The 24,668-nt window shown below is 42.8% G+C and overlaps 2 protein-coding genes and 1 long non-coding RNA gene across 3 annotated transcripts in view; 1 reads left to right on the top strand and 2 right to left on the bottom strand.

Moving 5' to 3' along the window:
- LOC121404759 overlaps positions 1 to 21,067 on the bottom strand; it is a 55,623-nt gene extending 34,556 nt beyond the window's left edge. Inside the window, exons 1-2 of the long non-coding RNA XR_005968191.1 lie at positions 20,869 to 21,067; positions 19,445 to 19,591 (exon numbers count right to left, since the gene is read on the bottom strand). This is a non-coding gene — a long non-coding RNA (uncharacterized LOC121404759). The remainder of the gene's footprint in view (positions 1 to 19,444; positions 19,592 to 20,868) is intronic.
- An 806-nt stretch (positions 21,068 to 21,873) lies between these two features.
- Positions 21,874 to 23,587, top strand: LOC111065843 (chitobiosyldiphosphodolichol beta-mannosyltransferase). Its single transcript, XM_022354271.2, has 3 exons — positions 21,874 to 22,629; positions 22,690 to 23,259; positions 23,328 to 23,587. The coding sequence occupies exons 1-3, from the start codon at positions 22,076 to 22,078 to the stop codon at positions 23,545 to 23,547; spliced, it is 1,344 nt and encodes a 447-aa protein (XP_022209963.1). The 5' UTR covers positions 21,874 to 22,075; the 3' UTR covers positions 23,548 to 23,587.
- LOC111065850 lies at positions 23,545 to 24,541 on the bottom strand. The gene is made up of 2 exons (XM_022354278.2): positions 24,054 to 24,541; positions 23,545 to 23,996 (listed from the first exon to the last, which is right to left on the bottom strand). The coding sequence occupies exons 1-2, from the start codon at positions 24,248 to 24,250 to the stop codon at positions 23,687 to 23,689; spliced, it is 507 nt and encodes a 168-aa protein (XP_022209970.2). The 5' UTR covers positions 24,251 to 24,541; the 3' UTR covers positions 23,545 to 23,686.
- Between the last annotated feature and the right edge of the window lie 127 nt (positions 24,542 to 24,668).

The following is a 24,668-nucleotide window of genomic DNA, read 5'->3' as shown; positions in this document are numbered from 1 at the left end:
CAGCCCCCCAATCCTCTAGCCATTACCCACAGAGCAAGCGAGTGGCAGGCGAACCCCTTGGCCGAGGCAGAGGCAGAGTAAAATTAATGGGTCGGAAAGTGTTGAGATTAATCATGACCATCGCCGCCGCGTTCTGGTCGCGGAAGTTGCTGGGTGTCCCCCTGTGTTGGGCGACCCCCTTTATGGTCGAGAGTCCTGCCTCTGCCTGCCTGCCCCTGGCAGTGCTGGCTCATTAAGATCCTGACGCAATCTCTGCAACTTTATCATGCAACCGAAAAACTTAAAGCTTAACAAATGAGGCAGCCGCATGCTGCAAGTAAATGAAAAACGGGAGAGAATGGGGGCAACATTCAGGAGCAGCACAAAAGGGCAGCAGAGGCAGAAGGAGAGGCAGAAGGAGAGGCAGCAGGAGGTGCTGGAGAAGGTGCTGGAGAAGGAGAGGCAGCAGGAGGCGATGGAGAAGGAGAGGCAGCAGGAGGTGCTGGAGAAGGAGTTGGAAGAGAGTATGGGAGAACACAGAACACCTGGTAAGCGATACTGTAAGCTAAAGTCGAAAAGAGGACAGGCTCCAGGGATACAAAATATATCAATGAAAATTCCAAAAAAAAAAAAAATAAAAATAAAAATTATCCAGGTGAAATTTTGGTGACCCTAGTTCTCCCTGAAATAATTCAACGATCGTGATGAATTTTGGTAAGCAGTTAGATAATATTTATAGGCATAGTTATACGAGAATTCAGCTTCAAAGCTTTAATATGCTGGCCACCACAGCATTTTCTGTGCTTGCTCTTTTCCAACAGACTTTTCCATGGTAAGGGTATGCCCAACGATTACCCTCTGGTATAAAAATAGAACAGGACCATAGAACAGGACAGCCAGAGACACAGAACAGGACAGGGCAAGACAGGGCACCAGAGCAGGGAAGCCTAAAGAGCAAGAAAGATGGACAGATAAAGAGACCGACCAGCGGTCTGCTGCGACATAGAAACATAAATTAAGCTGAAACCTAAGGCGGCATAAGGGAATCAGAGAGAGAGAGACAGAGAGAGAGAGAGAGAGAACCACAGAGAGAGAGAGGGAACCACAGAGAGAGCGAAGAAATCATAAAGAGAGAAACAGGCGCCCAGAGTGAGAGAGAAGGAACAGCCCGCAACGACAGGGAGCCCAGAGGTGGACTCGCAACTGATATTTGAAAAAGTTCCGTGTGCGGGCAGGGCAGCAACACAAAAACACAGAAATGTTTTAGGCAACTTCCCACACCCAAACACTGGCCACTCCAGCCGGAGCCACTCAGAAGGCAATCTGAAATTAAAAGAAGGCGAAAAGAGGGCGGGCAGGGAGGAAGAACCCCTGCTAGGTGGAAATGTAAGCAGAGATAAAGACACTTTTCCGAAACTGACTTCGTCATCAAGTCGAGAGTCGGAAAAACACACACACACACACACACAGTCACTGATATGCAGGAAAATCAGGAGTGGGAGGTGTGTCAGGAGAAGGCGTGGGGGGAGTGTGGGGAGAGGTGTAGACGACCACAGGCCGAAAGTAAATATCACACAGCATGAAATGTGGTCGTAGCAAGGTGGAAATATAGCAGCAGGGGCACCACTGACACACATAGATACGAAACACACACACACATACTCACACAAAAATATAGATAGAGAAATTGTCAGAGATAACGATAGACAGTGTGGGGGTGGGGGTGGGGGTTGGGTGTTGGGGTGTCCAATGGGGTCAAACAAAAAGCTAAATTAAAGACAAAAATCGCTACGGAAATCGTTACGGAACAAAAGTTAGGTGTTCGTTTTTTTTTTGTACTCTTAACTTTTAATTGACTAAACGTTAGACTTGACTTCGTTTTGGCTTTTGATTTGGAAAAAAAAAACAGAGAAGCAAAAGACCAGAAAATAGAGTTGATTTGTGTGGGTAACAGGGATTGATGGCCGGAAAATTGCAGAGGTTTTATCAGCAATAACAAAAGAGTAATTGGAGTACAAAGTTCCGGTCATATACTCATTCATATCCATTTGAACAACACTTTACGATCGTTCTTTCTGCCAGTTTCTTAGCAAACCAATCCATAAGATTAAACTTGTTTCAGAAGCAGAACAGAAAGTATTCCAGGCAATGATAATAATTGTTATTATTGTATAATTATAATTTATAATTATAATTTATAATTTATTGTATAATTTTTATAGCACAAATCATCCAAATGTTTTGTAAATAAAATACAACTAAAGCTCTCTCTCTCATTTCAATTTTCTTTTGGAACAACTACAGTTTTGTTTGTTTTCCTTTAAATGCAATAACTATGAGCGTTACGCGTCATGCAGCATCGTCACTCGGTTGCTTTCTGCCTGAAATCCGCGTGTAATAAGCTTCGATTTGGCGTCTCTACTGCTGTCCACTGCTGATTTAAGTTCAATTATATGTTTATAAATTAAAATAAATAAATAAATAATAATAAATAATAATAATAATAAATATTAATAATAATAATAAATATTAATAATAATAATAAATATTAATAATAATAATAAATATTAATAATAATAATAAATATTAATAATAATAATAAATATTAATAATAATAATAATAAATAATAAAATAAATAATAAATCTTTTAGGGTATTCCCAGTTTCGTTAATAATTTTGTTTCAGCTATATTTTTTTTTTGGGTGCAAAACTGTCTGCGTGGTACTCCACTCGTTTGTCACTCAAGCAGCCGAAAAGTGCAAAATGATAAATATCCAGAGACAGATACGGTAGGACACAGGACACCGAAACTTCAACTTCAACTTCAAGCTGAACCTCAGCCGCAAACAGCAGACCCCCAGACCCCACTCGTCCGTCCGTCTTTTCTCATTTGCACTCGAGGCAATTCAAGTGGCAGGCAGTAGATCCACTTGGAGTGGACGACCCCCCACACACTCTGCATCTCTCTCACTCTCGCTCTCCCTTGCCCGCTCTCTTTTGGAGGGGTTTTTTGTGTTTTATGGCCTGGGCACTTGAAGTGATATTTCCTCAATTGGTAGGCAGCGCCACAGGAAGAGGCCACAGGGGGGCGGGACTCAGAGAGGGCGACACAAACGCAGGTGTAGCACATAGCCACAGGAGGAGCCAAAGGCAGTAGCACCAGAAACCAGCCAGCCAGACAGACAGACAGCCTCAATGCGGTTATCAACATCGATTTCCAAAGCTTGTGGCATCCTCCGGCAGTACATCCACTCGTACCACAACCCCAGCCCTATTCCTCTCTCTCTCTCTCTATCTCCATGGACCTTAACTAAACACGTACTTTTCAGCGTCTGTCAAACATAAATGAAGGAAAAGGAAGCAGTTGCAACAGCAGCAGCAGTCGTTGAGTCGTGGGAGTATTTCTGGTGGCAGGAGCATCAGCAGCAGCAGCAGCAGCGGGATATTCTGGACGATAACTTTACTGCTGCTGCTGCTGCTGTCGGACATTTTCTGCTTATTGGCAAAATGACATGCCGGTCCCCTGTCTAGTTGCACGTTGCAAGCAGCATTCTGTACACATCTCACGAAAGTTTTGACACTTGGCTCAAGGTATTTCAGCTACAGCAGAAACCTCTTTCAAGCAGATGACAAAGGGGATATCATCCCTTGTACGCCACACTTAAAGGATCAACATTTCCCATGTCCAGCTACTTCTTTCTTTTGTACAACTTTCTTTTATGGCTAAAAACAGAATTTTGAATATATTTGCGCATAATTTTTGTCTCAGTTTACAAAATTTTTAATTGCTTCTCAGTTGATCTTCCAAATTTTGTTTGCTTAATGATTAACAGATTTTCCTCGTGCGAGTATCAATTCTCTTTTTTTTCGTAGTTAGTTTACTCATTTCTGATCTCTTCTCCTTTTTCCCCTTGTCTTCTGCTGCCTAGAGTCTCCAGGCTTCGCTGCAGCGTTAGAGATATTCTCCCCCCCCACCCTTTTATTCTTCCGTTTGTTCTTCTTATCGATTTTTGGTTTAGTTTGCTGCTGCTTCTACTTGGCCGTCTCCTTCTTCATCTACCGAAATTCTTCCACACTTTCTATGTGTGCGTGTGTGTAGGTGTGTACGGGTATGTTTGAGGAATAGTCGGAAAGTAAAGTTTTTTTTTATCTGGCATTCGGCTGTTCCGAGGGGGGGCAGGCAACGCAGTGTAAGTGGGAGTGGGAGTGGGAGAGGCGACACAGTGTAAGTGGGAGTGGGAGTGGGAGAGGCTGACAGCGCTGCTGTCAAACAATGCGAAGCCGAATAGCGTGGCGTTGGAATAACACTCGCACTCGCCTCTCTCATCGCAAATGCAGTTGGGACTTTGGGCAGGAGCGCAAGAGGCTGTAAGAGAGCGGGGAGCTAGAGGCAATAGGGCAGGGTGAGCAAGGAGGCCGTAGGATGGGAGAGCAAGAGGCTGTAAGAGAGGGTAGAGCTGGAGAGCACAGAGTGGCTTCAGCGGGGAATTGTTTAGCGGGGGGGGCGAACAGCAAAGCGACAGTTCAAGTTGAAGTGCCGCCTCATGTCCCGTGTCCCGTGTCCCGTGTCTCATGTCCCTCGTGTACTCAATTGTAATTTTCGTAAATCTGAACGACGGAACAACTGCACTGCAAACACGGCACAAACTGTGCAAAATGCTCCAGAAATGAGATGAAGATGAACTCTGGGCTGAGATGTACTCAAAGATATGTATGTACATTGTACAACCCTCACTAGAACCACCCCTCCCCCTTCCACCCCTTGAGGCCAGAAACATTTTCTGAAGTTTAGTTTTTGGAAAGTTTCATTCATTTTAATGAAGCAGGGATGGGGTGGAAGGGTGGGTGTACAGGGAAAGAAGCGCATTTTATTTGGTCAAGTGAAACTCAAGTGGAATCACTTCATCATCAGAGTTTGATAAGAGTTCTTCTTCTGCCCTTAGAATTAGAAATGAAGCCTGGTTGCGGGTGCGGGTGAAAATCGAAAGGGAAATGCAGAAGAGTGAAAAATTAAATGGGGAAATTGTACAGTGTACTACAGTGTACACTGAGGCAAAGGCAAACGGAAATTGGTTTTTTGTAAGTGAAAAAAAAAAGAGCAGCAAATATTCTATACGAAGAAATGCCAAGCACTGATTTTTGGGGGTATTTCTCTCCCACTGAGGATAACATTTTTAGATCTACTTAAATGCATTTGTCTATGATATGCCCAGCTCTCTTTTTACATATTTCATAGATGTTAAGCCAAAGTTCCATGCCTGAGTTATGTTTTATCTTAGAAATTTAAAGAAAAATACATATTTAAAAAGTAACTAAGAATTCTCTCTTAATGGATGACTTTTTATAATAATAGATTTATCCCTTACAGTTTTCGATGCTCATTCCAAGCTCTCTTTCTCTCTTTCTTTCAATGTTTTACCAAAAAAAACCTTTGTCCAAGTCACGCATTTCGCTTACTGCACCATTAAAATTAATTCAATTTACACCTAGAAATGTGTCCGCAAATGAAATGAACACATTCCCTGACAGAGGGCACCATGGAGATTTCCCATTTGAGTTTGAGGTTAATTATGAGGATCTAGGGATCTAGCCAAGGTACAGACAGACAGTAGCAGGTAGCCAAATAATTTACGAGCAATTATTGTGACACAGAACAATGATGCGGAGGTTGGAGAAGATAAAAATCTTTCAAGAGATCCTCTGCACGCAGGCTACACATTCAAGCACTTTCGATTAACACACAGGCAACAACCAAAGCAAACAAATTGCGAAAAGGATCCTGCATACAACTCTACCTGAACGAATCAGGGAGTGGTAAAGAGAGAGAGAGAGAGGCAGCGAGGAAAGGGAAGGGGATAGCTAGAGCCCTGGAGTTTGAGCGCAAACAAGGACTGAACGGCAGGTGTGCCAAATAAAGAAGGAAATCAGTTAAGGCCCAACGAACTGACACAAAAGGTAAAGACCCTAAAAACCCCCGGCCACATTTCGTATCTTTTTGCACCTGCCACAGACGCGAACGCGAAGGCGAACGCAGACACAGAGCTCAAATCAAAGAAGACGACACAAGAGGCAGCAAAGCTGCCCCCGAAGATCGCACAGGTAACTCGATCGCAAAACGATCCCAAGCGGCATAACGACATCTGTTGTTGGACTTTTGCTGATTTTTTTTTTGGTTTTTTGGGGGGAAACTCAAGTGATGGCCAGGGGGAGCCAACCAGTCGCAGGAGCAGACAATCCAAACCTGTTTTTTTTTTTTGTTTCTTTGGCTTGGTTCGAGGGTAACCCAAATTTTGTTGGCGGTTACCGTTGGCCATATAATTTTGGGCATTAGCTTTTGGGTTCAAGTTAATGGTCAGCCATCCCCAGCGAGACATTCAGTGCCAATTCAGTTGATCGGTCGTCGCGTCGCGTCGCTTCCAGGTTTCATCTGCGTCTGCGGGCAGCTGTTAGATTTCAGAAACAGGAAGAAACAAAAAACTTGTTTCCTTTTATGCTTTTATACGTTTTTTTTTTGCAGTTGTGCTTACACTTTACCACAGGGTTAAGGTGTGGGCTGGAAAGCTTGAAGAAGGCGATGGGGATTCAACATTTTTTTTTTTGATTAAGCAATGGAAGCAGAAATATATTTTATGGTTGTTCCATAAAAAAATGATAGTAGTGTAACGAGACTCAATTAGAATATGGTTTTATCAATGTAGAAATATTGTAGAAAGAGCAGTAAAATGTTGAGTAGAACGCGTAGTTGTAATAGTCCAACGAGTAACGTCAAAGTAAAGCTAGTAGTAGTAACAGCATAGCGAGTAAAATTAATATTTGAACGAGTAGCAGTAACAGTGGAAGGAGAAAGAGTAATACTTTGAAACGCACAATTAGTTCTGACTGAATAATAAAATAACAAAACTCACTCGCTATAGTAGAACGAGTACTTGTGCTAGTCCAAGGAGAATTCCTAATAGTAAAACGAGTAGCACTACAAAGAACGACTAGTTATAAAGACAAACGAGTAATATTCAGATCCCATTAAAATCAGCCCAAAAAACTTTCACAAATTTATTTCTCTCCTGGTTTTAATGAAAACCCAAATGACATATGTTGTGCGGGATAATTTGAAAATATCGTTCCCCCAATAAATAATTACTATCGAACGGAATCGAGTCGCATTGAGCACAAGCTCAATTAAGCATTCCGCAAATTGGCTCTCAATTGATCCAAAAACCAAAAAAAAAAAAAAAAAAAAAGAAGAAGGGATGGCCTGATGCACCACCACGTCTGTCTGGGTAATGTGATTGCATTTTAAATGGCAATTTGCAATAAAAATTTCAAGAATATCTGCCAAATTAACAGCGATATACGATTTTATTTTTTTTGCGTGTAATTAAAAAATTGTATCTTTTTTTTTATACTTCCCCTGCGAAGCCACAGCGGAAAAAGGCAATGATGGGCATGGAATGTTGATGGGGCCAAAAGGTTGGTATACGCGTATATTGAGGTGGGGCTTAATCGATTTTTGATTTCTTATTGATGGACGTGTTTGATGAAAAGTATAGTCCGGAAACTACGTCGTAAATGCAGGCCGGCAGGCAGCCAGCAATCCACAGGAGTAGCTCTTTAGTTCGTACTCTGTGCACGGCTAAATGGATATTATCGATTAAAGTGTATTTTTACTTTTATCTGACAATTATTAAATCGATAGCATTTGCCATTTGGCCCCTAATTGAGTTGGTTATTGCCGACGACTGCCTGCTGCCTTGAACTTGTCCCGGGGCGAGTGAGTGAATGAGTGCGCTTGGTGGAGCGTCTGACCCCGCAAAGGGTTTTGCTTTGGGGGTGGTTTTACAGCTAACATAGAATTAGTTTGATTGGATTGGGTTTTTGTAGTGTTGTAAGGGTGGCGGTTTGTACAGATATATAGAACAGATATGTGGGACATGAAAGGGTGCCCCAAATAGAATTTGTTAAAGGAAATTAAGTTGTTCGTTGGTGGCTTACATGAGGGATAAGATTAGGTTAAAGAGTGTAATGATGCAGACGGAAAAAATATACTATATGAATACTAAACAAATACTGTAAGAAATACTACAAAAATACTAAATACAGACAACACAAAAAAATAATTAAAAACTGCCAAAATAATATATAAATAATAAAAAATTAAATACAAAAATAAATATAATAAATAAATATAATAAATAAATATAATAAATAAATACAAAAAAAAAATAAATATACATAAATATACACATATAAATAAATAAACACATATTCTCTACATCTAGTACATATTTCCAAGTTGTATTTCTTCTGACAGTGTAACAGTAATTAGGTTTCAATTAGCACTTGCTTTGAGTCTGCCTCTGTACTCCCTCCCATTTCCCAACGTGGTTCGCCCTTAAGTAGGCTATATATCATGGCGGAAAACCTTCTCATATGCATATCAACCGCTCTCGGCTCTCACTCTCTCTTTCTTTCTCTCTCAAATGAAATGCCGCACATAAATTATACTCCATTTAATAAAGCAGCAAAGAGATAAAGAAGTTGACATGGGGAAGCAGAAGCAGAAGCAGGCAGCAGCAATTCGTTGGCACTTATAATGCTCAGCTGTCAACAGAAAGCAGCGGATCCTCATCTTCCATGCTACCTCATGACGATGACGTTGCTGCTGCTGCTGATGATGATGGTGGCAAGTGGCTGCTGCGTTGATGAGCAAACAAAAAAAAAAAAACAAAGAATAAAAGTCACAAAAGTCACGCAACTCGCATTTGCAGCTAAAGGATCAGTGGCCCGGGTCTTGAGGATTTTTCTTTCAGGTCTGCCAATAATTCCAAAGCCGAAATGGCATATTTTCCTCATCCGTTTGGCTTACGCACATGTGACGTGACTGGTTTATGCCGAAAAGGAAAAATTCCAACCTGCCAATGGCTCCAATCTTCACTGCCATTTGCCGTTTATTTTTCTCTGCATTATTTTATTTTTTTTTTGTTTAAGCTTTAAGCGAGTAATTTGCATAAAATACGCGACAGGACCGTGAAGGCAGAAACCTTCTCACGCTGAAGGCTAACAAGGATTAAGTAGGAAAAGAACAGACGCAGACGCAGCTACAGATGCAGACAAAAAGACAGAAAAAAAAAGAGAGACACAGCGCCAGAAACAGAGACAGAGATGGAGTGGAAAAAAATGACTTCACAGGATGCCATGTGGCGATGGGAAAAGAAAAAAACTTACGACACTGCTGCACAAAATGAAAATGAATTCGGGCCAAAAGAAAATGCCAAGAGATCCAGGAATAAAGTCCACCCCGCAAGACGAAAACTTCAATGCTCTTACCTTAAAAAAGAAACAAGAGATGCAGGAAATAAATAATTAAACCAAATTGAACTGCCAGGAAGAGTAGAGTACGCGTATCTACGCGAGTTGGAGGGAATGTAATGAAAATAATAAGAAAACTTAATAATAAAAAAAAAACCACTTAATTAAAGCTCTTCTTACACTATAACTTTTTCGCCAACAATTTTTAATGAATGATGGAACATCCCATAAAATATAAAACGTTAAATTTGATTTGTATCTTTCATAAAGATTGGATTATCATATATATTGGTAGGTAAAATCATGTATTTCTAGACATTTGTTTTTAGTATGCTTGAGTTGAGTTTTAGTATATATTTTTTTAAAATTATATTTGTGCAAATTTTGAGTATTGGTAATTTTTTGAATATTTTTCTAGTTTTTAAAAAAGAAAAAAAAACTGAATCAAAAAGTTTGAATAGCTTAATAAACTGTATGTGGCATATGTATCGTGTCAGAGCAGACCTTAATCCAACTTCCATTCTTAATCCCTTGAACTTTCTTTTCTCCTAGTGTATTTTTGTGGCAGCAACAGACACCGCAAGAGTTGCTGTTGCTGCTGTTGCTGCTGCTGTTGCCGCTGCACCAGCCGCAGAAATTTAATAAGTTTTAATACAAAAGTTCGTGATGCTTCATTATGAGAATGCAAGCCGGCTACTGCTACTGCCGCAGCAGTTTCATTCCACTTCCCCAACACCCTTTCCTCTCCTCTCACTCTCTCTCTCTCTGTACCCAAGCAGCAGCCTCAACAGCATCCTCATCCGCATCCTTCGGCCATTCGCCATCTCTTTTCGGTTAGTGTGTATTCCATTTACACACACATTATATACTTAATGTAACTGTACAAGCACATACAGTGCGACTCAGAGCTGTAAGACTGGGCGGTGGGTGAAGGCTAGAGAATCGGCGAGTCTAAGTATTTATTAAAGCAAAATATATAAAATCTATGCAAAATATGGATGAACTTTCAGCCAAAATGTGCAAAAATGATTGGATTGAATCTGTAAAACAATTAAATTTGGATGATAAATCAAGAAATTCCTTTTATTTAAAGGAAACCACATTAAATTGTAAATTGTAAAAATCTGGCACCCTGAAGGAGTTAATCTTCTAGTCTCTAGCTGCTAGGGCTTTAGCCTCTCTTAAATCACCATTTCCTGTTTCGAAACGCACTGTAATGTGTTGTATGTTGTGTGTGTCGTGTGCTGTTCAGCTACTCAGCCGTTGAGTGTGCCGCTGCCGCTGCCGCTCTTGCCGCTCCTGCCACTCCCTGCCTGGTGCTGCTGTTGGATAGTAATGTGCCTCTGTGCCTCCTCCTTCAAGTCACCCAAGTGCAGCGCTTCCTCTCCCCCCCTTCTGATGACACCAAACTGCTGGTGAGGTGCTCTGTGGGAGGGTTAAGCGTCGTCGTCGTCGTCGCATTTCATGCAAATGAAGTTAACTTGCATATGCAAATGAGTTTTGTTTGTCTGCGTCGTGCCGCTGCGTGGCATGCCCCCTGTACTCCACAGTCAGCGCTACACTCTCCGTGGCATGCCACACACAAAAACTGCGTGCCCCTTAAACATTTCCGTCAGCCGTCAGCTGATTTATGGCTAATGAATTTTATTTTTGAATTTTGTCACAATTAACGTGGCAAATTTTAAGCCCCAAAATGGCAGGCAAAAATCCCGTTAAGTCCGCACACACACACACACACACGCAAACACCTAATAGAATCCTTTTGCGGGACCCATTCCCTACCCAATAATATTCTTTGTAACACTAAGCCCCCCACCCCACCCCAATAATAACACACAATTTTACATAGCCCCATAATATTATTTTCAACATTCATACACACACAGAGATAAATCAACGCTCTCTGTGTGAGACAAATGCGATTAGCATTTTATACCATTTAAACACTGGAGCACACAGCACACACACACACAGACCCCACCAGGAGTAGGGTAGGGTAGGGCACGACAGACAACAGACAAAGCAACGGAACAAAGCAAAAAAAAAAAACATTGTGACAAAAAGCTGGCAGGCAGAGCGGCCTGCTCCACCTGCTGCTCTGTTCTGCTGCCTGCCTCTCCTCCCTGCCACAGCCTTGTGGTGTGTGTGCATCACCCTTCATGCAGACCAAACACAATTACATAAAGCTAAAGCTATAGACTCCAACGAGCGGGGAATACACAACAGGAATTAGAAGGGGTTAAATATTATATGGGGGGGGGGCTCGAATGTGGCATACTGTGTGCTGTGTAGGGCGAGAAGATCAAAGTAGAACTCTAATCCCAGACAAACTATTTATTTACAAAAGAAAAGCTTTTGGGTGGAGCGCAACTACAGAATTTCTAATTGATTTGCAATTCAAAAATATTCATTGGTGAACAAAAACGTTTGAAACATTGCTGAAAATATAAAAAAAAAAAATTTAATTTTAATACCAGTCCCATTACCGATTCATAATTCTACTTTGAGTCGTTGCAAAACCTATGCAAACATTTCTATTAAAATCCACGATCTATGCAGAAGGCCTTCATATTCAATAACGATATATTATTTAAATCCCACTCCATTTGCAGAACAAAAATCCGTTAAGCTTCGATTCACCAAAATACAAATATCCTTCTGCCAAATGATTCATTATTTATTTTATTCAATTCCTTCAGAGTTTAAGAACTTTTTTATGCGCCTTTCTACAGGGATTTCACAATCAATTTCAATCTTAAATTCAATTAAATTTCTTTGGCTCACAATTAATTCAAATTATAATAAATGCATACAAATTTGCATTGCTAATTAATAGGCAATTGATGAAACGATCAAAAAACGATGATAAAACCACAACCGAAACTAATTTTATAAACATAACAATATCTGCCACAATATACCCTTTTAGCACCCAGCCAATGCCACATAGCAACACCATGCCCCCTGGCCGAGTAGAAGGCAGAAATCAAAAGGGAATAAAACACGAGTAGAAAATGTGCAACAAAGCGAACAATTGTAATTTAACTGCAGTCAGACTCTAGTTGGCAGCAGCAGCAACAGCAACAATAACCATGAGGCACAGGCAGGCAGGCAGCGCGCTGCAACAAGCGGTGGCAACCAGAATTGTGCGAGCCCTCAAGTGTTGTATGTAAGCGGCTTTTGTTGGCCAATTGTTTGCTTGCTGCTGCTGCTGCTGCCAGTCCCTCTCTCTCTCTCGGAATTGGTAGGCAAATGAAAATATCTCCGCACTACACCGCCAGACACACATAATCCACTTTTGGCATAGCATGGAAGGATCCATCCTCTTTTTCAAATCAAAATGCGAGAGAAAAGAAAAACAAAAAAAAAACAAGCAGAAAATCCGGAAGTTACACATACGCCCCGTTGTGTGTGTCTGTTGTTTATCCCCTCATATAACTGTCGGGGCGTTTTTACTCTGTGTTTTTTTTGTCTGTTCTTTCTGCAACGATTTGGTTGACAAATGTCACAGCAATGGGCAGAGGCAGAGGCAGAGACAGAGGCAGTGCCCTGTAAAACAGCATAAAACACTCGTCGTCACTATTTCCAGATCTGCCCGCGCCTCTCTATCCTCAGCATGCTGCTCTCTCTCTCTCTCTGCCTCTATTATAATGTTCGTGAAAAACTTGACACTTAATTGTCTGTCCATGTCCATGTCCATGTGCGATGTGCGATGTGCGTCATGTGTTCCCGTTGTTCTCCGGTTTGCTGGCACTAGTGCCACAGCCACTGCCACTGCCACCGCCGCCACCATCTATGGCATTTCGTCTGGCGCCTGTTTCTGTTGTCAATTGTTGCACATTTGCATGACAATTGGATTGGGGCACGATAGAGTGGGAGACAGAGGGAGAAAGAAAGGCTGCCAAAGTTGAGTCCCGGCCAATGCCCGTTGTTTCATGATGCGTCGAGTGAAATGAGCCGCCTCTTGGCTAAATGCTAGCTGAGCAGTCAGTCAGTCATCATCATCATCATCCTCTTCAGTCGCCACTCTTTCACTTCATTTGGTATTCTCTCTTTATGGATTCTCTGGAGCACTTGCAAACAGCAGCATGAAAATGTGGCCTAAACGAATTGTTTTCAGAGCCATAAAGGAATGATCACTGCAGCATGGGCTGCAGAAATTCTGAAGAATTACAGCAAAAAGTATTCAGTGTCAGGTTCATTTGGAAAACATTTAACATTTAAACATGTCCCAAAAATTCGAATTTTAGCTATTGAAATTTTAAGCGTTTATTAACCAATGATCTATAAATTTATAGAACACTTACTGGCAAGATTTCAAAACTATTATTGAACAATTTATATTTGTTTAGGTAGGGATTTAAATCCCTGAATATCCGAATAGCTGATTCCTTGAGTATTCCCTCTAAAATCTGCATGCCATTAGTAAGTCAGCGGCCCTCCCTCTTTCAACTGCACCTCTCGCACCTGCCTTGCCCTGTCCCCTGTCCCCCCTTTTGCACCTGCCTCCCAACGTACTCAATTATTAGGTAGGCAAAGCTCTTCCTGCCTTCCATTTTCCAGCTGCTGCCACAATGCCACGGGGCATTTGTTTCGGTTAGCGGTTCTGGGTTCTGGGTTCTGGGTGCTGGGTGCCGTGTGCTGGTTTCTAGCACTGGCTTTGCTTTAGTTTCGGTTAAGTTTTCGGTTGTTGCAGCACGCCAGGGCGACGAGGCTATTTTGGGTGGGTTTGTTAGTGGGCAGTGGGCGCTTGTGGGTGAGCCGCGACTTTTGCTTTGGGGGGGGTTTGCACTTTGCACTGGTTCGCTAATGAAAATGAAGTCGTAAAAGGGTTTGCCACGTGGCTGGGCCTTGGCTGTATTCAGCATTATTTGTCTGTCTATCTCTTGCTCCCCTCTCTATCTCTGTGTCCATCTCTTTCTCCCCTCTCTATCTCTGTGTCTATCTCTTGCCCCCCCTCCATATCTCTGTGTCTATCTCTTTCTCTGTGTGTTTACTTTGCTTCTTGAAATCCTTTAAGCGCCATTTAGTTTCAACGAGCGCTTAACGTAATGAACACAATGGCCGGAAACTCTTTTGAAAGAGAATGTTGCACACAAAATCTAATGGAGAAAATGGGGGTTCGGGTTCGGGTTTGCCGTTTCATTTTTTATATGTACAGTGTACCCCCCCCCCCCCCCCCCCCCATTGGAGCACATAATCACGTTTTAATAGCCAGCCCCATCCAAAATATATGCGAAGAAAAGGAACGTACATAGATCAAGGGGAGAGAACAACAAATACAGAGCGTATAGTGGGTACATATAGAAATAACAACTAAAAATCCCATTAATGAAATGATGATGACAATGCCAAAAAGTTTTGTTCATGTGTTTGTTTCGGGCCAGGGACCCATAAAATACATAAGACAAAAAGTTCACCCAAAAGTCAGAGAGACAGAGCACTAAAACCAAGAGGAAGAGAACAAGAACAAGCTGAAGAAGTCAACGAATATGTGTGTGTGTGTGTGTGTGTGTGTGGGTGAAGGAAGAACACACACAACACAGGAAACACAGGAAGCTCGATGGAAGGAGAGCGGGACTGGGAACAAGTCTCAGCTGGGGCAAAAACGATGAGAGGCTGAAATAAAACATAAAACAAAATGCCCAAAAAATTAACGACAAATTGCGCATCATTAAAAGTAAAGAGGGGGCAGGTGGGTGGGTGAGTCCCTAAGAAACAAGAGGGGTAGCCAGAGAGAGAGAGCGGGGACGAGAGGTAATAAGAGCCTGCCAAAAGCCAATAATGAAGGCCCAACAGCACGTAAAGAGCAAAATGAAGCTGAAGGACAGGCAATGAAAAGAGCTTTAGAGGCAGAAGGGAATGGTACTGCCAAAAGGAAGGGAAGGGCTGACCAGGAGAGGGTGGGGGCGTTTAGGTGGTGCCTTGCGGTGGCCTGTTATCGTGGCTGTGCATGGGGGGGGGCACAGCACACGCCTGTGGCAACACCTGGGTGCAGTCATTTGTTTGATTACAAGCCACGAGAATGACAATGAACCGAAATTTGAAGATGGCAAAGACAGAGAGACAGAGAGACAGAGAGAGAGAGAGAGAGTGAGAGAGGAAGAGAAAGAGTGAGTGGAAGAGCCAGATGGCAGCTGGCAGAGCGAGAGTGGGACTGGGACTGGGAGTCTGAGCAAAACCGAACATGAATAGACCTGTCACAGCCTCCCCCGCACATCAGACCTCCCTCCCCCCCACCACCTGCACACACAAACCTCAAAAGTGAAATATTTGTACCATTCATTTTGTTAATTTTAGCACAACTTCATTCTATAATAATGGTTTTGTGCTGGCTCTCGAAGCTTAAGCCAGAGTTGTGCCACTCTGTAATGGCCCGAAACTAGACAGGCAGACAAACATCACATCCTTCTTCCTGCTGCTCCTGCCGCTGTCACTATAATGACTCACTCGCTCTGTGGCCCGTCTCCTGTCTCGGGTTTCGCTGCTCTTTTTTTTTTGGTTCTTCCTGCTTTTTTTTCCTGGAAGGTGACAAGGCGCCAGTCGTCAGAGAGAGAGCAGCGTGTGCCGTGTCCTGTCGAGCATGTAACATGTTGTCCTTGTTTTTGTTTTTGTTTTACTTGTGTGTAAAGGGAGGGCTATAATTTTAATTGGTTTTCAAAGGGAACGGACAAGCAAACAAAAGAAATTGTGTTTATTAGAAATCTAATTTTGTGCAGGAGATTTTGTTCACTTGCCTAAGTGACACCGAAAACTTAACTTTCAAATTAAAATATAATCATGTTAAAATAATATTAAAAACTGTTTTTAATTAAATTCTACTTTGAGTTTGAATCTTTATTTATCATCTGCAAAGTCTAGAATTTCTCTAGCTGCCTCTTCGGCTCTTGTTCGTCTCTTCACCGTTTGAAAACACAATCAATCCTGTGCCAGAGCGCGCTCTTAACTAACGGTAATATTTAGGGGGCACTCACAAAATATTGGACACCATTTTGGTACTCCCCAGGAGCTATGACTGCTAAATAAATACATGCCATACTCTTGCCTTCGCTTTATGTCATCTTTAAGCAGAGGATTTTCACTTTAATACATTTTGCAGTGCCACAAAGTTTGCTCTTTGGTCATTTTAATCAGCATTTTTTCACTTGGCCGCAACATATATTTTTTTTTGTTTTTTTTTTTGTGCTGTCCTGGAAACTGACCGCCGCACTGGAAGCTACTTACCCACACCAACCACCCACCCACCCCCACTCCATGCCACTGGGAGACGGCTAGCACACTTTGTTACTGTTACTGTTACGTTCTGTTTGCCTTTGCCTTTGCTTTTTGCTCTTCGTTTCGTTTCACTCTCTCGCTCGGCTCTTTTGTTTGCATTTCTTGTGATTTGCTGTGCCTTTGTGAGGCGTACTATGATTATGACAAGAGGTTTGCAAAAAGGGGATACAAATCATATTTTTGATGCCATTGATTCGTATTTTAGTGGGCATAATTTTCTACGCAATTTTTTGGGTAGGAAGCAAAGATTATTTTACGAAGAAAATAGCTCAGTCTTTAGCTCTACAAATTATATATTTAAATTATAAAGAAAAATAAAATAAAAATATGATATATAAAATATAAATATAAAAATATAAATATAAATTTAAATTCATTGAAAAAATATTATTGCCACCACAAGAAGTTGTCTGGATTCCAAAATTTCTACTTACTATAGAAAATGAATAAGCAAAAGTTTTTCTCTCTTCTGATAGATTTTTACTACCGGAAAGGGTATTTAATCTTCACTAAAGTGTGATATTCTTCTTCATAGTCTGATTTTTTTATTTTTTTTTGCTGCGGCCAAAGCTGTGGCTCAGTTTTTAATCAAAACATAATGTAAATGGGATGCAAAATACACAAGAAGTAGGAGGGAGAGGTAGAGAGAGAGAGAGACCGAGTGGCAGCCACTAACCCAACAATGCAAAGTCCTACTGCTCCTCCTCCTCCTCTCTAGCGAACCCAATGCTCATCATCTGCCTGCCTGTCCCCCGCCCACCGCCACATCCTTTATTTGGTTTGTTCTAAAAAGTGTTTGCTTTTCTGTTGCTTTCTGTTGTCGTCCATTATTCAAAAGCATAATGTCACAATAAACGTAAAAGGTGCAAAATATTGCCCAAAGGCAACAGGCAAAAGCGAGTACCACCAACAATAAGAGAGAGGGAGAAAGAGACATGAAGACCGAAAGAGAAAAGGCCAACACAACACAAGAGCAAGAGCAACAGTAATTGCAAGGTATATTAAGCAAAAAGGTATGGGTATCCAAAACTATTCCAGCTGCAGTTCCCGACTACCCAAAGGAAAGCAAAATAAAAAGAGTGGCAAAACCAAGAACTTAGAACTATGAATGTGACTGTGACTGTACCTCTGCTTAAAATACCTTGCCAAAAAAAAAGAGAGCAACGGTAAGAGTAGCATAACAGCAACTCAAACTCAACTTAAAACACTTTTACAGTTTGCAGTTTGACGCTGGCGCCCAAGGTATGCTTAAATGAGAGTGAGGCAGTCCAAGAGATCTGCGTTTCTTTCTAGAAGTTGAAAATAAATAATGTTCTGCACTACTTTTTACCTTACTCGCATTACCATACCTTGACTCTGGTATTTGCGTCGACGCAAATGACCCGCCCGGCAGCGTTCATCTTTGACAGGATGAGCTGGGGCGGGGCGGTGTGGGGTGTAGAAGGACATGTGCGGCGATATATAACGGAATTTCAAGCGCATTTCATTTGTTCAGCCACAGAAGAATTGCTCAAGCAAGGTGGAGGAGATTTAACGTTCCACCAAGTTGGTTTCTTGCTTTGCCTCTCTTTTTGTTTTTTTTTTTGTTGTTGTTGTCACGTGGTACACAAACGTAATAAGAAACTTTCGTAAGAGTGCACGCCCGGCAATGCCATACCTTACCCAACGCCCATTAACTACATTTTGTTCTCAACTACGCAATAATCTAGCCCATTGACCTCTCCTGCCCCTTCCCCATCCACGCGCTGCCTTCGTTTACCTGATTTGAGGCACATCATCATCATCATCATCTGCCTTTTGACAGCCAAGAGCTATTCCCACATGTTTGTCACGTGTTTGGCTGCAGGCGTACAGGGCGGCTGGCTGGGTAGGGGCAGCCACTGAACTCATTTACCCTCTCAACTATCGCCAGAACGGCGGGCACTTCAGAAATTAGAGTGAAGACAACCCAGACCCAGAGAGGGGATAGAAATTACTTCCGTTGGATATATGTACGTATGTACTTGTATGCAGCTCTCTCGCTCAGTTTCTTGTATGCATTGCTCTCATCTGGTATCTATCTATTCTCTTTGTTATTTGGTAAATGTCACAGGCACTTGAAGTCGATCATTGGCCCAGCTAGCGGGATCTGCGCTACACTGAGAGAATACATTTTGTGAAAAGCAAACATTAGTAGAATGCGACGGGGGGGTATGGTCTCTTTGAAGCAGCTTTCGTAAATCCAGGAAATGTTAGACAGTCCTAAGCAAACCCAAAACTCGATTATTCCCTATTCCCTATTTGCTGTGCGCTCAGTGCCCTCGAAATATGCGAGAGAGAGGCAAACAAAAATAGCGAAAGGCGCCCCGGCATCCGATGCACTTGCCGCCGAGTCATGCATAGATGGGCTGCGATGGGCAGCGATGGGCTGCGATGGGCTGCGTTGGGATGTCTCCTCTCCATCACGAGATGTGGCCCAACTTTAATTATAGCGTCTGCGAAGCGGAAGTTTGTTTAGGATATTTGGCATTGTGTGTGCGCCGGCATTTTACAAGCTCATGGATGCAGCTGCTGCTGCTGCTGCTGCTGCTGGCTGCCTGCGTATGGCTCTGATCTACCTCCTGTCATCTTCGCTTCACATACACATAAACAGCTCTCTTTCTCTCTCTCTCTCTCTGTACCCCTGGCTCTATCTGTTCTGAATCCATGATGCGAATTATTCAAATATCTCGTTGCTCGCGCGAGCTCTCCTTTGGAGTCCACATGCGGGCGGGCTGCGTGGCCCCCAACTCTACACGGCACTAGCATACAAATTAGATGCAGCGATAATCGACTATTCAGGTTGACTGCCTCCAGTCAGTCGTCCCTCAGTCAGTCAGTCAGTCAGTCAGTCAAACGACTTACCTGTCGCTCTCTGCTTCTCGCTCTCCCTGTGTCAGTTGGCCCGGGGAGAAGTTTTGCAGTTTTTGCCTTTTCTGTTCTTAAGCACTTTCAAAGTGAATCTTTCAGTCCCAAAATAATCCCTTTTCTTTGATATGTTTTTCCCGTTAGCTGCAAGAGAGAAGAGAAGCAATTTTAGTTTTTGGTAAACTGAATTCAACATGAAATTAATGTTAATCCCGTTTGCCATGATGTCGCCAGACGCACATAAATGGATATATGTGTATGTGTGTGTGTTTGTTTCTACCTGTAAAAATGTTTATGCGATTGAAAATTAAATTAAAGATTCAGCAGAAAACTCTGCAGAGACTTGATTTAATCATTTTAGGACTTATGTATATGCAAATCTGTAGATTCAATTTGTTTATTTATTTGATATTTAAAGTGAAATTTGCATTTGCGGAAAGCTCTCAAAGCTGACTGAATTCCTGTATTCCAATACAGGATTGTTTCAATTCAATTTCCGAGTTATTTTGTACATACATTTATATTTCCACCGCATAAACCCAATAATGGAAGTGCACCGTGTTCCGTGTCTAGACCGGCGGCAGTTGTCCCAACTTTTCTATGCCAAATGCTGCCCACCCAGCAAAAAGAGAAAGAGTAAAAACAGAAAGAGAACGAGAACGGTAAAGGTAGAGGGCGAGGGCAAGCAGCGAAAGGACATAAAAAACTTGTGCAACGCCATAAAAAAAAAAAACCCGCCGCATAGAAACAGAAATCAAAAATCAACAGTGGAAACTTGGAAGTCAACCCCAGGAGACAGGATACAGGATACAGGCGGCAGCGGCAGCAGCAGCAGCAGAAGTAGTGGTACCAAAAACCCACCCAGACAACTAGACCAACACCCACCCACCAGAAAGCCACCCATACAACTAGACCAACCCATTTGGGGGTGGCGTTTTGGCTATTTGCCTTTGCTGCGCCTGTGGTGGCAGCAGCAGCAGCGGGAAAGGAAGAAAAGAAGGACGAAAGCGTCGTCTCGTCTGGTGCGGCTGCTGCTGGATCCCCCCAAACATGGCGGACGACGAGCCTAATAGGATAAACTACGTGTAGCATTACGCGGATATCCCCCTTTACGTACGACGACACGCATACACACACACACTGCTGCTGAAGACATTCTCATTAGATACGTTTTTGAGTTTTTAATGGAAAACAAAACTTTGGTTTTCTATGAGTTTGTGTATTATAATTTGAAATTCTAGTACATAGAAATTCGTTGGCTCAAAATAACCCCACACAAAACAGTATCCACACACACACACACACACAAATACACATTGAAAGCGCCAGCCGCCTGCTCACGCAAGAGGGTGGAACTTTGTTTTGCCGGCGAAAAATGCCGCAAATAACGGCAGTTACAAATGGATGTGCGTTTTACTTACCGGCAAACTTGACAGTTATCAGACCATATGCTACACTTTTTCACTTTGTTTTTGTATATGTTAAAAATTTTTTTCTTCTTAATTTTGGCTTCAATTGCTAGCAATAATTAATTTGTCCCATTATTTTGGGCACTCCAATAGCACAGACACATAGACACACACACACAAACGCGCGCGCGTACACATCCAATGTCCCGTTAGAAAAGAGCGCCGCACACACTACCGGCGACCATACGAAATTACCGTTAGCAATTTTTGTGGGGTATATAAATATATATATTTTTTTATAATCAAATTTTTGCTGTTATATTTTTTGAGAGAATGTGGATATTTATCAACGTACTTTTCCGCATTCAGTTAAAACTTCGACTCTAGTTTACAGTTTTCTGTTATTTTCTGGCGTCCGCGACACGTTCATTCATGTTCACGAGATTTTTTCGGTTTTTGAGGCGCAAGGCAGATTTCAAATACGCCGGCGATTTCACAAGCTGCAGGGGACCTAAAATTTTAGCTGGGGACCTAAAATGTTGTTCGACAACAATGGCTTGATAACATGGCAAGGTAAACAAAGGTACGGAAACCGGCAAAACGGACCAGAAAAATGCAAAGAGTGCAAAGTAAAGTCCACCCCATTTTAGTGTACCTACCTAATGGCCAGTTGAGCTTTGTACGAGCATTGTAAAAAACTTGTCCGTTTTTACCTGTTGTCCATACCTTTCCATGACCCAATCGAAAGAGAGAAATTTACGATCTCTCTACTCATTTTTGCGTTTAAAGTATGAGCCCAAACAGTTGAACAGCTTGAGTTAAGCCGCGGAAAATAATACTGTTTGTAAGTTTTTTTTTACCCTCTCCTTCCTCAATTCCATAATATACGCTTCAGAATGTTGCTCACAGAGCTGCCGCCCAAACAAATCTATGTTGCCAACGGTCAAAAACGTAAGTGGGAATGGAACTTAACGTAAGGCAACGTAAGTGGCGGACCGGACCTAACTTGTCAGCACAAGTTCCACCTCGTTGTTTTGATAGCCCCTGCGACTGCAACACAAAAATAACACCTTAACGCGTTTTCTGGAAAACCTCTGGAACGATGAAAATCGATATGTATCGTTACTAAACAGCTGATCAGGCAAAAGGATAAAAACTGCGTCAATAAAAACGCGCAATTGCCGAAAAACCCTTGAAAATAAGCAAATCCAGCCGCAGAATGGCGGCGGAACTGCAGCATAAGAAGCGCCACGCTTGCGTGATCGTACTGGGCGACATTGGACGCAGTCCACGTATGCAATACCATGCCCAGAGCCTGTTGGAAGACAACTACAATGTGGATATCATTGGTTATCTGGAGACGCGTCCCCTGGAGGCATTGAGTGCATGCAAAATCCATGAGCTGTCCGCTGTACCAGTGACGAATCTGACGCCGCAACTAAAGCTGCTATTTAAGGCCTTCTGGCAGACACTCAGCCTGCTGATGGCCCTGATCTCCATACGACGTCCCAACTTTTTGCTCGTCCAGAATCCGCCCGGCATTCCCACCCTAATCGTTTGCTATTTGTACTGCGCAGTTACCCGAACCAAATTGGCCATCGACTGGCATAATTACACGTACACGGTGCTAGCCATGGGCACGGCGGCCGGAGAACAGAGCCGGCTTATTCGTTTGGTCAAGCGACTGGAGCGCTACTTTGGCTCCAAGGCGCACACACACTTCTGTGTGACGCGGGCCATGCAGGACGATCTGCAGCGCAACTGGAACATTGGGTGAGCATCACAATAATTTGGGTCTGTGTGAGCAATAAGTCAGTGGAATTTTTCTTGCAGGCCCGTCACCGTTCTGTACGACCGTGCACCCACGCAATTCCACCCGATTGATCTGCCCCAGAAGCACGAGCTGTTCATGAAGCTCTCCAAGGACTATCCGCAATTCATGCCGCAGTGCTATGCCGATCTGAAGCAGTCCGGTGTGCTGGAGGCGACAGCTCTCACCCAGAAGCTGGCCAATGGCAGTGTCCTGTATAAGCCACAGCGACAGGCCATACTCGTCTCGAGCACCAGTTGGACGCCCGACGAGGACTTTGGGCTACTCCTGAAGGCCTTGCAGGCGTATGAGAAGGCTGCTCTAGCCGAGCCGCAGCTCTATCCCGCACTGCTGTGCGTCATCACTGGCAAGGGGCCGCAGAAGGAGCAGTACGAGGCGGAGATAGCCAAAATGCAGTGGCAAAAGGTCTCCATAGTCACACCCTGGCTGGAAATCGAAGACTATCCCAGCATACTGGCCAGTGCCGATTTGGGCGTGTGCCTGCACTGGAGCACCAGCGGTCTGGATCTGCCCATGAAGGTGGTGGATATGTTTGGCAGCGGCCTGCCCGTCTGTGCATACAATTTTAAATGGTAAGTGGCCTTTAAACCAATTCCTAGAGTCTTCCTTTGTTCACTCTCTTTCTCTCTCTATGTTTTAGCTTGGATGAACTGGTCAAGCATGGGGAGAATGGCTTCGTCTTTAGCGACCATCACGAACTGGCCGAACAGCTGCGCATTTGGTTCGAAAACTTTCCCAACAATCCCAGCATCCAGGAGACCCAAACGCGTTTCGGACGCAGCCTGCAGCAGTTCCAGGAGCTGCGCTGGCGTGAAAGTTGGCGCCTGAACGCGGCACCCATACTCGAAGCATTTCTTTAAGGCATTTTCAGCATTTTATTTATAAAAGAAAAAATATTAAAAAAAAAAACTTATAAGAACCCCCTTATAAGAGGATTAAGGCAGATTTTTTAATTGCTTATTGGGTACTGATATTTTTCAAATCACTAATTCCTAGAATCTAGATACTCGCCCGACATATGGAGCAGTTGGTGGCTCCGCTAGCTTTGTATTGAGCCAAACACTCGTTATGCATTGCATGCTGACATGGCAGATGAAGCATATTATGTTGGGTCAGTGGATCGAGGCATATAGTGCAATCATCCCCGGGCAGACTCAGATTGACTGATCGGTGGCACAACAGACAATCGCGGCGAATATAACGAAATGCCTCAAAGCAGGCGTTATGCAAGGCATGTCCGCATTGCATTTGATGCATATTATCGCTTTGCATTTCGTCCTGGCAAATGGGGCAGAGGTCGCCGGGCTTGCTAAAGTAATAAATGGCATTTTAAAAATGTTCCAATAAATGCTATGAGTGCACTCACCTCTTGCGGCCGTGCTGATTATCAAATTTATTTCTTGGCCTGCAATCGCCATTGTTGTGTGCGTATTCCTCTTCACAGCGGCGTCTCTGACTCTGGTGCGGGGGTGCATACTGATAATTTCGGCTGCTATAGTAGATCGCGATGCCTGCGGCAACGACAACAGTACAAAGTCCCAGCACAATATTGAAATAAACCATTTCGACGGTTTATTATTATTAGTAATTATTATTTAATATCAAGGGCGACAAAGGGCAGGAAGCGTTTTAGTTGAAATCCCCAACAAATAAAGGAAAAACACCTGGCCACAGTGTGACCCACACTGGCAAGCCGCTAAATACCACACTCCAGTGCCTGAAGAAACATCGATACAATACATCGATGTGTTACAATTTATTTGTGGTTCAGATTTTTTGGAGTTGTGCTCTTTCAAAATATTAACAAGTTGAAAAGGAAAAATGCTGGAAACAGGTTTTTGAACTTTACATTACACAAAACACAATTTTCTATAGATTTAACTTCAATGATATATTGATGGGCGAAGGAAAATATATCGCAACATTTTAAAATTAAAAATCGATATTATGTATAGTGCCATCGATGGTTTTTGCAGCCCTA

This window comes from Drosophila obscura, unplaced genomic scaffold, assembly GCF_018151105.1.
Source record: "Drosophila obscura isolate BZ-5 IFL unplaced genomic scaffold, ASM1815110v1 contig_4, whole genome shotgun sequence".
NCBI classification, from domain to species: domain Eukaryota; kingdom Metazoa; phylum Arthropoda; class Insecta; order Diptera; family Drosophilidae; genus Drosophila; species Drosophila obscura.
This window is presented reverse-complemented; position numbering and strand designations above follow the sequence as displayed.